Source organism: Bubalus bubalis, chromosome 6 (genome assembly GCF_019923935.1).
Source record: "Bubalus bubalis isolate 160015118507 breed Murrah chromosome 6, NDDB_SH_1, whole genome shotgun sequence".
Classification (NCBI taxonomy): domain Eukaryota; kingdom Metazoa; phylum Chordata; class Mammalia; order Artiodactyla; family Bovidae; genus Bubalus; species Bubalus bubalis.
The window spans coordinates 8,846,354-8,861,663 of NC_059162.1; the positions used below are offsets into that span (position 1 = coordinate 8,846,354).

General features: G+C 44.3%; 1 protein-coding gene across 3 annotated transcripts in view; it reads left to right on the forward strand.

Moving 5' to 3' along the window:
• The window catches only part of CD244 (CD244 molecule), a 37,298-nt gene extending 22,774 nt beyond the window's left edge, over positions 1-14,524 (forward strand). The window contains exons 2-9 of one of the 3 annotated variants that reach the window (XM_025287511.3): positions 3,762-4,097; positions 4,172-4,462; positions 6,215-6,322; positions 6,759-6,823; positions 9,012-9,065; positions 10,774-10,839; positions 12,693-12,749; positions 14,044-14,524. In XM_025287511.3, the coding sequence (XP_025143296.3) occupies positions 3,762-4,097; positions 4,172-4,462; positions 6,215-6,322; positions 6,759-6,823; positions 9,012-9,065; positions 10,774-10,839; positions 12,693-12,749; positions 14,044-14,124 (1,058 nt within the window). In that variant the 3' untranslated portion in view covers positions 14,125-14,524. The other 2 variants (XM_006060304.4, XM_025287513.3) reach the window with 2 other exon arrangements.
• Positions 14,525-15,310: the final 786 nt, after the last annotated feature.

The following is a 15,310-nucleotide window of genomic DNA, read 5'->3' on the forward strand; positions in this document are numbered from 1 at the left end:
ATTTTCAGTTATTTTATGTTTTATTTCTACAATTTTCATTTTTGCTGTTGTTCAATCACTCAGTCATGTCCAACTCTTTGTAACCCCACGGACTGCCGCAAGTCCAGGCTTCCCTGTCCTTCACCATCTCCCAAAGCTGCTCAGGCTCATGTCCATTGAGTCAGGGATGCCATCCAACCATCTCATCCTCTGACGTCCCCTTCTCCTCCTGCCTTCAATACTTCCAAGCATCAGGGTCTTTTCTAGTGAGTTGGCTCATTTTCATTTGGCTCTCAGATCTTAGGGTTAGAACTAACAGAACCTAAAAATTTTCATTTTTTCAGGTAATTATTGCTGTACAATGAAGCACCTCCAATCTTAGTAGTTTAAAACAACCACCACTTATTTAGTCAATGATTCTGCTAGTTGGCAATTTGGGCAGAGGTCAACTGAGTTACTCTTTTCATTTCAGCTTGCACCATTTATGCAAATATGGTGAGCTGCCAGATTGGCTGGGGATGGCGGGTCTAAGACGGCCTTAGCTTGCCCCATGTGAGCTCTCATCCCCCAGAAGGATCTCCGAGTCTTGTTTATATGTCAGCTAGACAGGTTTCAAGAGAACATGTAAAGGCACATTCCAAGAGGCGTGTGCAATGCCCCTGTAGATTTAGGCTTAGAACTAACAGAACCTTATTTTTGCTGCATTCTCTTCAAAAGGCCAGCCTGGTGACAGAGATGGGAAAGGGAACTATCTCTTGATGATGGAAGGAGCTACAAAGTCACACTGCAGAGAGCATGGCCACTTTTGCTTTCTATCACACTTGTTCTTTGCTATAATTCTCAAGCATATTTTATTTCCTTAAACATGTTAAACAAAATTACTTTAAAGCTTATTATTGATAATATTATTATTTAAATGTCCCTTGGGCCTAGTTCTCTTGGTATATGGACATGTTTCTTCTTCTTACGTCTGTTTATTCTTTATTTCATTTTGGACATTGTTGAATGAAAAATTTTATAAATATGTAATGTGCTGGCTTTTGTTATTTTCCTATATGAATAATTTATATTTGTCTCTAATAGGCAGCTAGATTAGAAATACTGGAGATTTTTTATAATGTTAATCCAATCCAGGGTTGAGATTATTCAAAATTGGGCTTTAATCTCTATGAGAGATGGCCTATTCCTTATTCACCCTTACTTTTACCGTGTACCTCTTTGTGGTACCAACCCCAAATATGATGAATTTTAGGTGTACCCACTTCCTATCAAGATGTTCCTCCATGTTCTTTTAGATCCTCGAGTATACTGTAAACTCTGCTCAGCTTCTCAGCTTTTCAACTGCTTTTTATGGACTCAGAAGATGCCTCTAAGGAGCAGGAGTCAAAAATGCTGATCTCACTTCTCTGAATTTCCTTCCTACAGATCTTGGACCTATAACTTTATATGACTTTATTAGCCCTCTGATGCTGTTAACAACATATGTTTATGCTTTGCCCATTTTTCTAGTTATTTTCAGTGGAAGCATTGGCTGCGTGTCTTAATCTAGTCTTCCATTAGTGGAATTAGAATTCTTAGATGATTATTTATCTCAATGTTGATGTGTATGCTGCAGAATGAAAACATGTTCTATTTCCAGATCATAAATTCTCTGGCATCAAGAATCGTATCTTATTCATGAAGAGGCTCTGCCTTTTTAGGGGCCTGGGTACAGTAGGGATTCAGTAAAGGCTACATAATTGGTGAGTACAGTGCATGTCCTTTTTGTAGGTTTAGTAATTATTTTATTGTTCACCTTTGTTCTCAAGATCTTTAGATAGTGGCAGGATCTCAAGAGACAGTCACAGAGGTGTATAGCATAGTCTCTGCTTTTGGTCTGGTGATGAGCAGAGCCAGTTCAAGTCACAGGAATATGAATAGGATCTCCATGTGTTTTACTTTTAGGAGTGTCAAATCAAAGAATCATATTATATTCACCAAATAGTAATTATAAGTCCTTTAATTATTTACTTAGTCTCTTGAGAAAATGCCAGTGTGAATGTATGGTTAGGAGTGAATGTTTATAATGCATGTGGACATCTAGAAATCTCTGTCCAATGCTCTATTCTCAATGTTCTCCATTTGAAAAAATATGTTTGTATAACTACCTCCATCTTCTGTTCTCTCCTCCAGATTCTCCCTGACCCTTTTCAACCCACTCAGACAGGCATCCACCTGTCCCTGCATCCACCGGGCCATGCTGCATAGCTTCCCTGACAAAAATGGCCACAGGAATTTCCACTTGTTTACATTGATTGCAGTGGGGTGCTCTAGCATAGGCAATGACAAGCAGCTCTATGTCACACTCCCATGGTCATTAGTCCCCTTCTTTGTCCTTTGGGAGGGATGTACTGGGATATGCTTTGGTAGTAAAGTTTTATTTTTCTCTCTTGATTTGTTTTCTATGGAACAATCCTGTGGATAATTTCTGGTAACTAGAAATTTGAAAAACCTTAATGAATAATGATCACAGTCCTAAAACGAACACTTTAAGTGCTAAAAGAAAGGATTATGAATCTAGTTCTAGTTCTATGGGAGGACAGATGATGGAGCCATGAGTTCAGCTTGAGGAGTTAACCTTACTGGGTCTGGTCATTTGAAACCATAATTGAAAAGACACATGTACACATATTCACTGCAGCACTATTTACAATAGCTAGGACATGGGAGCAACCTAGATGTCCATCAACAGATAAATGGGCAAAGAAGTTGTGGTGCATATATACAATGGAATATTACACAGCCATAAAAAAGAACACATCTGAGTCAATGCTAATGAACGTAGAGCCTATTTATACAGAGTTAAGTAGGTCAGAAAGAGAAAAACACATATTAACACACGTATGTGAAATCTAGAAAGATGAAACTGATGAACCTATTTGCAGAGCATTAATGGAGATGCAGATATAGAGAACAGACTTATGGACACAGTGGGGGAAGGAGTGGGAGATGAATGGAAAGAGTAACATTAAAACATGTACGTTACTGAATGTAAAATAGATTGTGGGAATTTGCCGTATGATGCAAGGAGCTCAACCCGGGTGCTCTGTAACAACTTAGAGAGGTGAGATGGGGTGGGAGATGGGAGGGAGGTTCAAGGGGAAGGGGACATGTATGTATACCTATGACTGATACATGTTGATACATGACAGAAACCAACACAGTATTGTAAAGCAATTATCCTCCAATTAAAACTAAAAATTAAAAAATAAAAAGAATTCCCAGTAGTCACTGCTGGCCACTGTTGCTTACCTCAGCCCTACAGGGAAAGAGAGACTTCATATATGATATTTAAAACATGCTGGTTAAGGATTTGTCCTCTAAAGCCAAATTGACTGGATTTTAGATTCATCTTTCTCTGTGTAACTTGGTCCAATTACTTTCAAATTCTTTCTAACTCAGTTTCCTCATCTCTAAAATGGGGCTAAGACCCTTTTTGAATCATTGTAAAGTGAAAAAGTAAAAATATGTAAAGTGTTTAAAATCTTCCTGTCCCATAATAAGCAGTCAAGAAATTGTCACTATTGTTACTCATTTGTGGGCTCTTCAGACGAGGGCACAGAGCGTGGGGTAGGGGAGGCAGATAAGGGAGATAGACTTTCAGGTTTTCTTAGACTCTGGGCTCCTCATATGCATTTCCATCCTCTTGGTTTAAGGGAGATAACATCCAATAACCCACATTGCTCAGGCTTGATACCCTTTCTTCCAGCTTCAGCATGGGTTCTCTTTCCTGTAATTCCTAGGTTCTCCTGAAAATGTGGTTGGAATCTCAGGAAAGCCTGTCTGGTTACACCCCCCCAGCTTACAGACAAATATATACTCTGTTAAATGGAAGATTCAACCATACTCAAATTCAAGTAATTGTTTTACATGGTCTTGGAACAATAATTCTGGCCAGATCGAAGTAAGGGAAACTTTGAGTAAGACTCCAAATTGTTTCAACAAAAGCTTCAATTTTACAAAAGACTTCACTCTTCTCATCGAGGCAGCTCAGCCACAGGACAGTGGCCTCTACATCCTGGAGGTCACCAATCACTCTGGGAATGTTTGGAAACACGAGTTCAAGGTTTCTATATTTGGTGAGTCCTCAGGACAGCTCATCTTGCCCCTGTAACTCTTGCAGGGCTTGTATTTCCAGCATCTTTCTGATCAGAATCTCTGCTTCTAGATCATGTTGAGAAGCCCCACCTGGTGGAGAAGTGGAAGGTCCTGGATGGGGGCATTTGTCAAGTGACTCTGTCCTGTTCAGTCACCAGAGGTGGTGATGTGAGCTATGCTTGGTATAAAGGGAGTAATCTGATTCAGATATCTGGGAACATCACAGAACTGGTGGAGAACATTGATGTCAATGGTTCGTACTTATATACCTGCAATGTCAGCAATCAAGTCAGTTGGGCAAACCACAGCCTCCAACTAACGCAGGGCTGTCAGAGTAACCACCAAGGTAAGTGGAGCATTTTGGGCTATAAGAGAGGCTGAAGGTGTGGAACCCCACAGCCAGGCTCATTGCAAAGGAGACTTGATAAGAGATCCCCTGACTGACTCCCACAGAGCTTTGCAGCCCTTCCCCAGGTAAGACTTGGCCTCTAGGCATACAGTCCCTGTAAAACCAGGGCTGTCTTGGTCGAGGAAGAATTTTATCCCCATAAAGAACTTCCTTCTGGGAGATGTGAATTTCTCCTTTGTGTAGGGAATGCTTAGTTGATGAGTCACTGCCCTGACGTGGGTGCTGATCATTACATTCTTTTTCTGAGAGATTGATGGAGACTTCCTTCCTCCTCCTGAGTGATAACTCCCCCAAGCCATATAGTTTCCCAAGAGGTAACTATGCTCTACACTGTACTCTGGGTCACGTGGTCATCAGGATCATCTTGGGGGTACTTAGAAGAGTTCGTGTTTTTTCTTTTTTTGCTTATGCTCATTCTAAGAGTTATCCTGAGTTAAATTTTTTTTTCTTTTTTTTCTGAGTTAAGTTTACACCACTTTTCATTATATAAAGAAAGACTTAATGTGCCATTAGCATAGGTATCAGCATAGGGGACACAGGAAAAAAAACCTGCTGTCCCCATCCTCAAGGAACTTCTACCCAAATACAGCAACAAACTAAACACTCATGAACAAAAAAGAAACAAGCTGAAGAAATATGGCGTGACAAGGACACTGGAGTTTTGTTCATGCCAGCCATGGCTTCGTCATTCACTAGCTCTCTGATCTCAAGCTGATTCATTACATCTCTGCACCTCAGTTTTTCTTTTGAGTAAACTAGGGATGATCGGAGAAGGCAATGGCACCCCACTCCAGCACTCTTGCCTGGAAAATCCCATGGACAGAGGAGCCTGGTAGGCTGCAGTCCATGGAGTCGTAAAGAGTCAGACACGACTGAGCAACTTCACTTTCACTTTTCACTTTCATGCATTGGAGAAGGAAATGGCAACCCACTCCAGTGTTCTTGCCTGGAGAATCCCAGGGACGGGGGAGCCTGATGGGCTGCCGTCTCTGGGGTCGCACAGAGTTGGACACGACTGAAGCAACTTAGCAGCAGCAGCAGGGATGATAGCAGCAGTATCTCACAGGAGTGCTGCTAAGATTAAGATTATGTTTGCAAAGAGCGTAGTCAGCTGGCACCTGGAACAGCAACTCATTTCCCTTCTCCCCATGTTGGTTGGGTTATGTATCAGGCTACATTTGTGACACAAATGTTAAAGTTGGAATGAAGAAGAGCAGTGAAGGCAGGAATAACAGAAGGTGCTGTGGAAGATTGCCTGGCACATAGTAGGTGCCCAACAAATGTTTGTTGAGTTAAAAACAAAAGACTGAATGGATGTAACCTTTGCTGTGCCAGATGTTTTACATATATTAAAGTCATAATTAACCCCCATGTGTAGACAACATTATCTCCTTTCTCTAAGTGAGAAAACAGGCTCAGAGAGGTTAAGGACATTATCCAAAAGCACAGAGTCTATAGAATTAGAATCGAGCCAGGTCTGTGAGATACTAATACCCATGATCTTAGCATCACTCAAGGGAGGTTGCCCAAATGAGCAGGGAGGTGACTTTGATGGTGAATTCACAGGGTGGGAGGAGACCAGCCACCTGAGAGGGGAGTGTAGTTCTGAAACAGATTCCGCAGCAGATGGAGGGAAGGGAGAAGAGAGAGGGCTTAGCACTCAAGGCTCGTGTCTTCCGTGTCCCTCAGACTTCACCTTTCTGGCCATTTTGGTGAGCATCGTGATTCTCCTCGTGGCGCTGTTCCTGGGCACCCTCACCTACCTCTGTGTGTGGAGGAAGAAGAGGAAGCAGTCACGTAAGTGTGGAATCCCTGGATGTGTCGCCTGATTTGACATCCCCAGTGGCATGTGCCTGGGCCCCCAGTAAATTGAGCAGTGTGTGTGTGTGTGTGTGTGTGTGTGTGTGTATGGTTGGTGGAGGGGTGGCAGTGGCCGCTGGGCCCTCTTTCTGTTCTTGCCCTCTGGGATAGCTGCTGGATGCCTACAGCCTGTTCCCCAACATGCAAATGTGCCTGCAGTCTGTCTGGCCTGATAGAATAGGTATGTCAGGCGAGGTTGCTGCCACTGTGCTTTTCAGGTATCCTGGAAAAACAGTAACCTGCCTCCTTTCTAGAACTTTCCTCAAGGTCTAAGTCATATGGGATGGAGATGGGACTGCCAGAAGTGGAAGCCTGGATGGAACATCTTCCTGAGATCTCTGCAGCTCTTTTCTTTGCTTCCCTCCTCTAACAGGGACAAGTCCAGAAGTTCTGACAATCTATGAAGATGTCAACAACCTGCGAACCAGGAGGAATCAAGTACGACATGCTAGGGGCTGGGATTTCTCTCAGCTAGTCTGAGAGATATTCTTTGGAGGATGGCCATTCTGGGCAGGGGGAGAGTGAGGACCAGACAATTGTCCTCAGTCCTCCCCATATATCTTTTCTCCGTTAGCCTCTTAGCTCTGGCCATGGAGGAGAAGAGGAAAATAAGGGGGCAGAGAAGACAAAGGAAGCAGAAGGGGATCTTGGTGCCAAATTGTAACTGCTGGGAAGGGATGGTGCCCTGGTATCCTCATTTCTGCCTGGTCTCACCAGCCAGGATAAGCTCCAGGAAGAGTCCAACCTGCTTGCATTTTGTGTCTGACTACAAATTCTTAGGTCCTTGCAAATCCAAGTTTATTTTTGTGGGTTTCTTAATCATTGCCCAGGCTGGGAAGGATGCCAGCCTGACTAGACAAAGCACAGCAGTTTCATAGCTGGCTCCGTGACCTAGGCTAATGGTATTTTTGGAAGAAGATGCCTGAGTCTGGCTGAGGTGCTAAAGAGTAACCAGGTTGGGGCAAAGGTTAGCTCCTCTAGGAACCTCTCTGGCCAGTCAGTACCTGCAGGCTGTGGCCAATTCTGCCTGTCGTCCAGCGGGTGTCAGAGAGGAGGAAACTGCAGGGGGCTGTGCTGCCCCTGAGCAGGGAAGGATGTGGGGACAGGCCTTGGGGAAAGGCAGTGCTCAGCTGAAATGCCAGGAGGGAAGGGTGATGGGTGTAGGGAGGAAGGGCCCTCTTCTCACTCCCATTCCTGATGCCTCACTTCAGGAGGAAGTCACAGCAGTGGAGCTCCTCTTGGTGACCAGTGTGAGGCCCTGTGAGGCCTCAGAGAACAAAGAAGCAGCTTCCTAAAGGTCTACGATTTGGAATTAGGGAATTTAGAATTAGAGCAGCTCCCCTGGCCTCTTTCCTTGGAATAATGGGGCATGAAAAACTGCAGGAGACTTTGTTTCTCCCATCACTACTGGATGATGGTACAGTTCCTGGGAGCAAGTGCATCTTCCAACAGTCACTGATGCCCAAATACTCAGTAAAAATAGCCTTTCCTCCCCAGCAGAATAAAGATGACTTTAAATTAGGTAAAAGGAGGACACAGGGGAAACTAACTATTTAGAGTGAAAGAGACCTGTTGGGGACTGAAGTCTGTTACTCTGCTTCTGACTCATCTTCCTCCTTTGTGGCCCCATCTCTCCACGGCCTGTCCCTAGTGTCCCCAGGGTTCTGCTTGAAGGCTTATATCTCAAGCTTCACGTGGTCCTGGCTTTGACCTTTCTGGAGATACTTTAGTCAGGTCTGGGCAGAAGAGAAAAGCATAAACTTCTGTTTCTTGCCAGACGCCTTGAGTCTAGCCTCCGAGGATGGCTGATGCTTCCCTGCTTCTCTCAGTGCCATTCTGCTTCCGGGGAGTTCAGCTTGTCCCTTGTCTAATGGACTGTAATGGGCTCCACGGGCTCTCCCTGAGCCAGAGCTGGCAGTGTGTACTCAGGGCATCATGAAATGCCACACCCCCAGTCTCCTGTGGGGCAGGGCTGAAGAGGGGAGCAGGGAGGGAGTGTGCTCCCTGCCCTGGGCCTTGGCCAGGGCTCCACTCAGCACTACAGCTGCACGGGGCTGGATTGAAGCCAAGGGCAAGCTGGCCACCAAAGCTGGGTCTAGAGAGGAGGATTTGGAGCAATTAGGGTCCCCAGATTTGTGTCCTTTGAAGTGGGTTGCCATTTTCTTCTCTAGGGGATCTTCCCAACCCAGGGATTGAACCCGGGTCTCCTGCATTGTAGGCAGATTCTTTATTGTCTGAGACACTAGGGAAGCCCCTTCTTAATAGGTAAGGCTCAGATTAGAGCCCCTCCCAAAGCTCAGCCCATTGTCAATAATTACACTGCAAATTTAATCAGAAAGTCAGCAAAGGCAAGTTTCTAAGTTACCAAAGTAAAGCAAGTTACAGGAGACTCCGTTGGGCAGGGTCATTTGATGCAATTCTTTCACATCTGGGTGGTTTCTCACTCCTGACACTAACTGCTGCATGGTGAGTATCTGTCCCCATCCTGAGATGTGCAAGGACCACCTCCTTCCCATGCTCCCCGGAGCCCCTTTTCTTATCCTGTTTCTCCCCAGTCAATTCAAGTCCAGACAGACACAGCTGTCTGCTCATGTCACCATATGTCCCTTTACTATGTTTTGTGCAGGAGCAGAAACCCCCTGGAGAAGGGAATACCATCTACTCCACGATCCAGGCCCAGGTACCACTCTGGTTTTTAGAATCCATCCCATGCCTGTCCATGGGGGTTTCCTAATGCCACCCTAGAAACTCACACCCTTGAATGGCAGAGTAAGACCTTGGTGCTCCTGGAGTCTGGAAGACAGCTTGGCCTCAGTTGCGCCGTTACATCGTTTGTATAGATGAGTGTGGTTCTGAAATGTCTTGACAGCTGAACAGGGCTGGAAAGTCGGACACAGACATTCTTTTCTCTTCCATGCTTGGTAGCAAGGGTGGTCCAGTTTGGAGGAGGAAACTTGTCAGGGGACTCAACTTCTGTTTTCTCTTCCTGATGCTCCCTGTACTTGGAACTTTGTACTTTTCATTCTCGCCCTTAACTATACCTGTTTTCAGGAGAAAATGCATCTGTGTTGTTCTTTATCTAATTATGACTTAATAATAACATTTCCTAAGTACGTCACATGCCATTTTCTTATTGAATCTCACAAAACAACCTCACGAAATAGGTCTAATAGAAACTTCATTTTGTAGATGAGGAAACAGACTCAGTCTAACTAAATGTGCTCAAGGCCGCATAGCTCTGCTGTGACAAAGCTGAGCCAAATGATTTTCGAGTCGTCTCTCTACCTCTACCTCCTTCATCTTTAACATTTTGGGGTTGTAGGACTTCGCCCATAGACTAGAGAAGCAACCTCTAATATTGACTGCTAAAGTGACTATTGATAACCCAGATTGGGGCATCTTTTTCAAAAGAAATTCTGCCTCCTGGTGGCCAGTGATGAAAATTTCTGATAAAAATGACTTTTTTTTTTTTTTTTTTTACACTAAGACTTCAAGCAACAAACACTTTAGCTTTGTGGCTAGGCTGCAGGGCAAAGAAAACTCTTAGGGGATGGTGATAAGCTTCAGAGGAAGATCAAGAAAAGAAGGAAGAGAAGAAAGGGAAGGGGAAGAGGACAAGGAGAGGCAATGCAGGGAGAGGGAGAGAGGAGAGAAATGGAAGAGAAAGAGGAAAGGAGGGAGGTACCCAACCACTCAGAGCCACTCTGGAATTCCAAAGCTTGGTGTTGCTTTCTCTTGTGCCCCTGAAGATGATGTTATTTGCTGATAGTGGGTCAGAGTGTGTCAAAGAGAGATGTAAGGACAATTTCTGGCTTCAGCCACTCTGAATTATAACAAGAAGAATTTAAATAAATGCAAGGGAAGAGCTCCTCTCAGACTGAGATGCTGGTGAGAATGAGATTTCTCCTCTGAGCAAAAAGAGGATGGTTACCTGCATTTGAGAACACCTGGTTCAGGTCCAAAGAGGGAAGGTGTGATGTCAAAGGGAGCTATTGAGGTGTTGAAGAGAGAATCTTGGAGAGTCTGAGGTTTAAATCCTGCTTCTATAGTGAGCACACTGTCTGACTTGGGCTATTTACCCTTTTGGAATATCATCTGTAGAATGGGGCAAATTATGATCATTCTTATTTTGTAGGAGTGTTATAAGGGTTAGGGGAGGATGCATATACAGAGTAAGCACTCAGCAACTAGCAGCTATCTTTAATGGCAAAGTAGGACTAACATTCAGGTTGTCTGACCTCCCAACTAGTGTGGGGTTCTTTTTACTAACATCTCGAGCTTCCATCTGGGGAAGATTGAGGGTGAGGAATGGAAGAGATAAATGCCTGCCTCCCTAGGATTGTGCTGGATGTGTGCTTCTGAAATGGCTTTGTTTCTGTTTTCTTTAGGCTTCTGCTTCCACGTCACAAGATAATGCAAATACACTGTATTCATTGGTACAGGCTTCCTGGAAGGTAAGTCTTCTCCATGGGCTGCTGTTTATACAGATATGTATTTTGTCCATGCATATGCAGGTATGTGTTTGCAGAGGGTGTGTTATGTGTCTGTGCGGGTGTACTTCCAAGTGAGTTGTCTTCCACTGTGTGTATCTGAGTAGCTTGTGTGAAATGACTGTTTAAATGTTAATGGGTCAACTAGAAATGCCTTTCTGGTTCTGTTTGGAGAAAAAGAACAGCTCTGAGATTCGAAGGAGAGTTGGATTTTCTGTGAGTTTTTGTGAGAGGCAGTAGACCATCAAAGATAGAAAGGAGGTGCTTTGTGTAGAAGGACCAAGGAGTCCTCATTAGACCAGCTGAGGCTGTGCTGAGAGGTCCTGGAGAGGTTTTCAAGGCAGGGGCATATAATCTACAGCTGGAAGAGTAGACTGGGCCAAGAGAGACACAGTGTTGACTTTTAGATGAAGGTTCTGGCCAGTCACCTGCTGGTGGTGGTCTCTAGACTGAGGAAACCTGTCACAGTCCCCTTGAAACCTGCTCCAAGCTGAGCTCATGGCTGTTACCTGTGCCTGGGACCATAAAGTAGGGCATCTTAATGCCCTTGGTCATATTTCTACCTTGGAAGAAAGGGGGTGGGAAGAAGGTTAATTCTAAGGCTGGAGTCACAGTATGAAGCCAAAACCTTGCCACTGTAGTGCGGAAGCTGGGAATCTGCCAAACTGTGGGAGTGTTGCACTCATATGGGCCAAGGCTCCTGTGTTTGTGTCAAACGGAGGAGAGGGTTTGGGAAGATCTTTAGATTTTTCATTCACTTCCCTTCTAATAAGTCATCAAGTCAACTTGGATTCTACCATGCATGTGCACTAAGTTGTTTCAGGCCTGTCTGATTCTGCGATCCTATGGACCACAGGGTCCTCTGACCATGGGATTCTCCAGGCAAGAATACTGGAGTGGGTTGCCACGCCCTCCTTCAAGGGATCTTCTCGACCCAGGGGTTGAACCTGCATCTCTAATGTCTCCTGATTGGGAAGCAGGTTCTCTACCACTAGTGGCACCTGGGAAGCCCAGATTCTAGGAGAGAGATTTATATTTAAATTGTGTTGTTGTTGTTTTGTTGTTAAATCGTGTCTGACTCTTTTGTGATCCCGAGAACTGTGGCCCACCAGGCTCATCTGTCCATGGGATTTATCAGGCAAGAATACTGGAGTGGGTTGCCATTTCCTTCTCCACGGGATCTTCCTAATCCAGGGATCAAATCCGTATCTCCTGCATTGGCAAGCGGGTTCTTCACTGCTGAGCCATGAGGGAAGCCTATATTTAAATTATACACTGTAGTTTATGAACATATAGTCACAGACACGTGACCATATGCTTTGGTATTAGGTTTTGAAAGCTCCGTATACTACTGAGAAAGCTTCTGAGTTCCCATGTCTCCAGTGTTTCTCCATGTTCAGGGTATGTGCTAGGACTGGTACTTAGGTGTGTGGCAGAACTGTTTACATGAACCATGTGTATGTATGCTATGTGTTGAAAAGATACACAGTTTGAGGCAGTATTTGAATTAGATTTGTCTGAAGGGTGTGTGTCTGTGTGGGTGCTGGGAATACGTGTATGTGTGAATTTCAGGGGTGTGTGAGTGTGGTTGACTTTGGTTCAGAAATATCATATCATAGGCAAGTGTGTATTGTGCCTTCTTTGGAAACCATGAGCACCATTGTTTACTCCCAGGGTAGAAAATTCTAGATCTTTCTGTGTGAGAAAACTTCAAGGACTTTCTGGGTTCTGAGTCTCCTTTGGGACCGCTCACATCAGTTAAAAGTAAGACACTTCTTAACTTGAAGTTAAGCATTCTTTCCCCTCTGAAATTCCAGACTGGATCCAAGAAGACCAAACAAAGCCCATCCTTCAATAAAACTATCTATGAAGAGGTAAGATTCTGGAATTCTTTCTGAATGGGTTTAGTGCTTACAGCATAGCCCTGAAATCACACACGGGAAAAGTCATCCATAGCATCTCAGAGTTGGAGGGATTTCAGGGATCTTCTAATGTGAATCTTCATTTTAGAGATGAGGAAGCGGAGGTTCAAGAAGAGCTATGGTCTAACCCAAGATCTTATCATATTTTGGGGATTTGACTCCTTTTGGGGAGATCTTTCCCCCATATTCATTTATTTATTTGGCTGCTCCAGGTCTTATTTATGGCATGTGGGATCTTCAATCTTCACTGCTGCATGTGATATCTTTAGTTGCAGCATATGAACTCTTAGTTGTGGTATGTGGGACCTAGTTCCCTGACCAAGATTCAAACTCCAGCCTGCTGTGTTGGGAGTGCGGAGTCTGAGCCACTGGACCACCAGGGAAGTCCCCAAGACTGGGTTTTAAATTAGGGCTGTCCCCAGACTGGTTTCCCGGCTGTGGGCCACACATTGGATCTCGCTCTCTCTTCCATGGATATGTGTGTGTTGGGAAGTGGGGAGCAGAGAAGGGAGGATAAATGAATCTTAATGATTTCCCCAAGTTAGCAAGTAATCGGGCATCACTCCAGGACACATATAATCTTCAACTGCTGCTGGGATGGACACTGTACAATGGTGACCATTGAGCCTGGCGGCTGGATTGATTCTCATCAAGCCTTTTAGGGAATGGAAAGTAGGCACTCAATGTTTATTGGAGGTTTATTGTGTATATATATATGAGTGGTAGCCTGCCAGTGACTTCACGTGCACTATCTCATCTAATCTTCACAGAATGCTATGAGGTAGTATAATTACACTTCCTATTTATACCTAGAGAATTTAAGGCATGGAGAGCACCCCGCTCATCAGCCTCATATAACACCTGAGCTTCCACCTGTGGCCTGATAAAGATGTTGCCACGGGTCACAAGGGAGAGTGTGGATGGGTGCCTGCTGGAATTTCTGGCATTGAGCTGCAGCCCCACATTAAATCCAGCTGGACAGTCAAGGTGTGTAGAGGACAGTGTGGGCCAAGGCAAAGTGGGTCGTGAAGAAGCATGGTATCGTTAAAAAGCACTGGAAATGGAGCCAGAAGAACTGGATTCAAGCCTCTTACTTCTTACTAATTGTTGACCTTGAGTTATTTCCCTTACCTAGCTGAGCTTCCTTTTGTTATGAATGAGGAATGCGGATAATAATTTATAGCCCACAGGGCTGTTATAAGGATCTCTTAGTGGGAGAGTCTGAAGTTCTTCTTTTCTTCTGCAGGTTGGAAAAAGAAATTCCAAAGCTGAGAACCCTGCTCGACTGAGTCGTAGGGAGCTGGAGAACTTCTGCATATATTCCTAGTTGCCATGGCTGTTCTCACCCCTCTTACAGCCCAACTTCTGCTTTGGGAATCAGCACAATGGATGATGCTTCATGATTCTCTGCAGAGTGGTTCCTCATCTGGAGATGATATAAGAGTTTGTGCATGGTCTATATTTGTTTTGAAAATGATTTCTTTCTTTTTTTAACATTACTTTTATTTTTGTAAAATATAAATTTATTTATTTGAAAATGATTTCTAACAGCTGCTTTAAGAACAAGGCTGTTAAATAATATCTCAACTTACAGACCAGACAAGAACAGATAGAGATGTTGGGTAGTTTCCAAAAGATGACACAGCATGTCCAAGTGCTGGTCATCTTCAAGTGCTGTGTAAATATGTGGTGCTATTACTATTACATTAAGATTCTGTTTGCCTGGTTTTCCGCTGGTAACTCATCTTCACTCCTCCCTGATCAATGATGACCACATTTCTAGAGCCTTCCTTTGCCCAGATCCATCTTCCAAAGAGGAAGGAAAGATAGTGGGGGCTCAGAGGAGAAGAAAGAGGTCTCTCTGTGAAGGTATAATGAACAGCCCTGAGCCCTGGCAAGTTCTCCAAGGAGGCCAGGCCTGGGCTATACTCAAATACAGAGGAAAAACTTCCCCACTACATAATAAACTTTACCTCTAGCCATCTGGTCACAAAGGGGTGTGGGCAGGAGCAAGAGTAGATGATGCAGATCAAGCCCATTGCTGAGTGGAAAAATCACCCAGAGTCCATGCCATCCTAATAATCGGGCAGTGGAAGCAGCTTTGCCTACAGAATGATGTTTGATTTACAAAAACACATTATTAGACATCTATTTTGGCTTCTTTACACATTCCTCACTATTAGAAACAGTATCATTTAAGCTCTGAGTTCTGATGCTCCCCATGGCAAACACTGGAGGGAGGGCTCAGGCAGCTGAGCACTTAGGAACCAGGCACCTTGCTGGGCTCCCCTGAGCCTTCAAGCCAGACCCTTCCACAAGACTGTGGGGAGCAGGCTGAAAGTCTGGCTGAGCCCAGGAAAGGGGGAACTGGAAGAGGGCCTGGTCAGAGACCCCAACGGGTAACATTGCATGGAGCCTGATTCTTCAATTGCCCCACTCTGTGTTTAAGGTATGAATTTAATATAGAACTGTGCTATTACTTAAAGGCAGTCTAAATTTCTTCTCTGAAATTT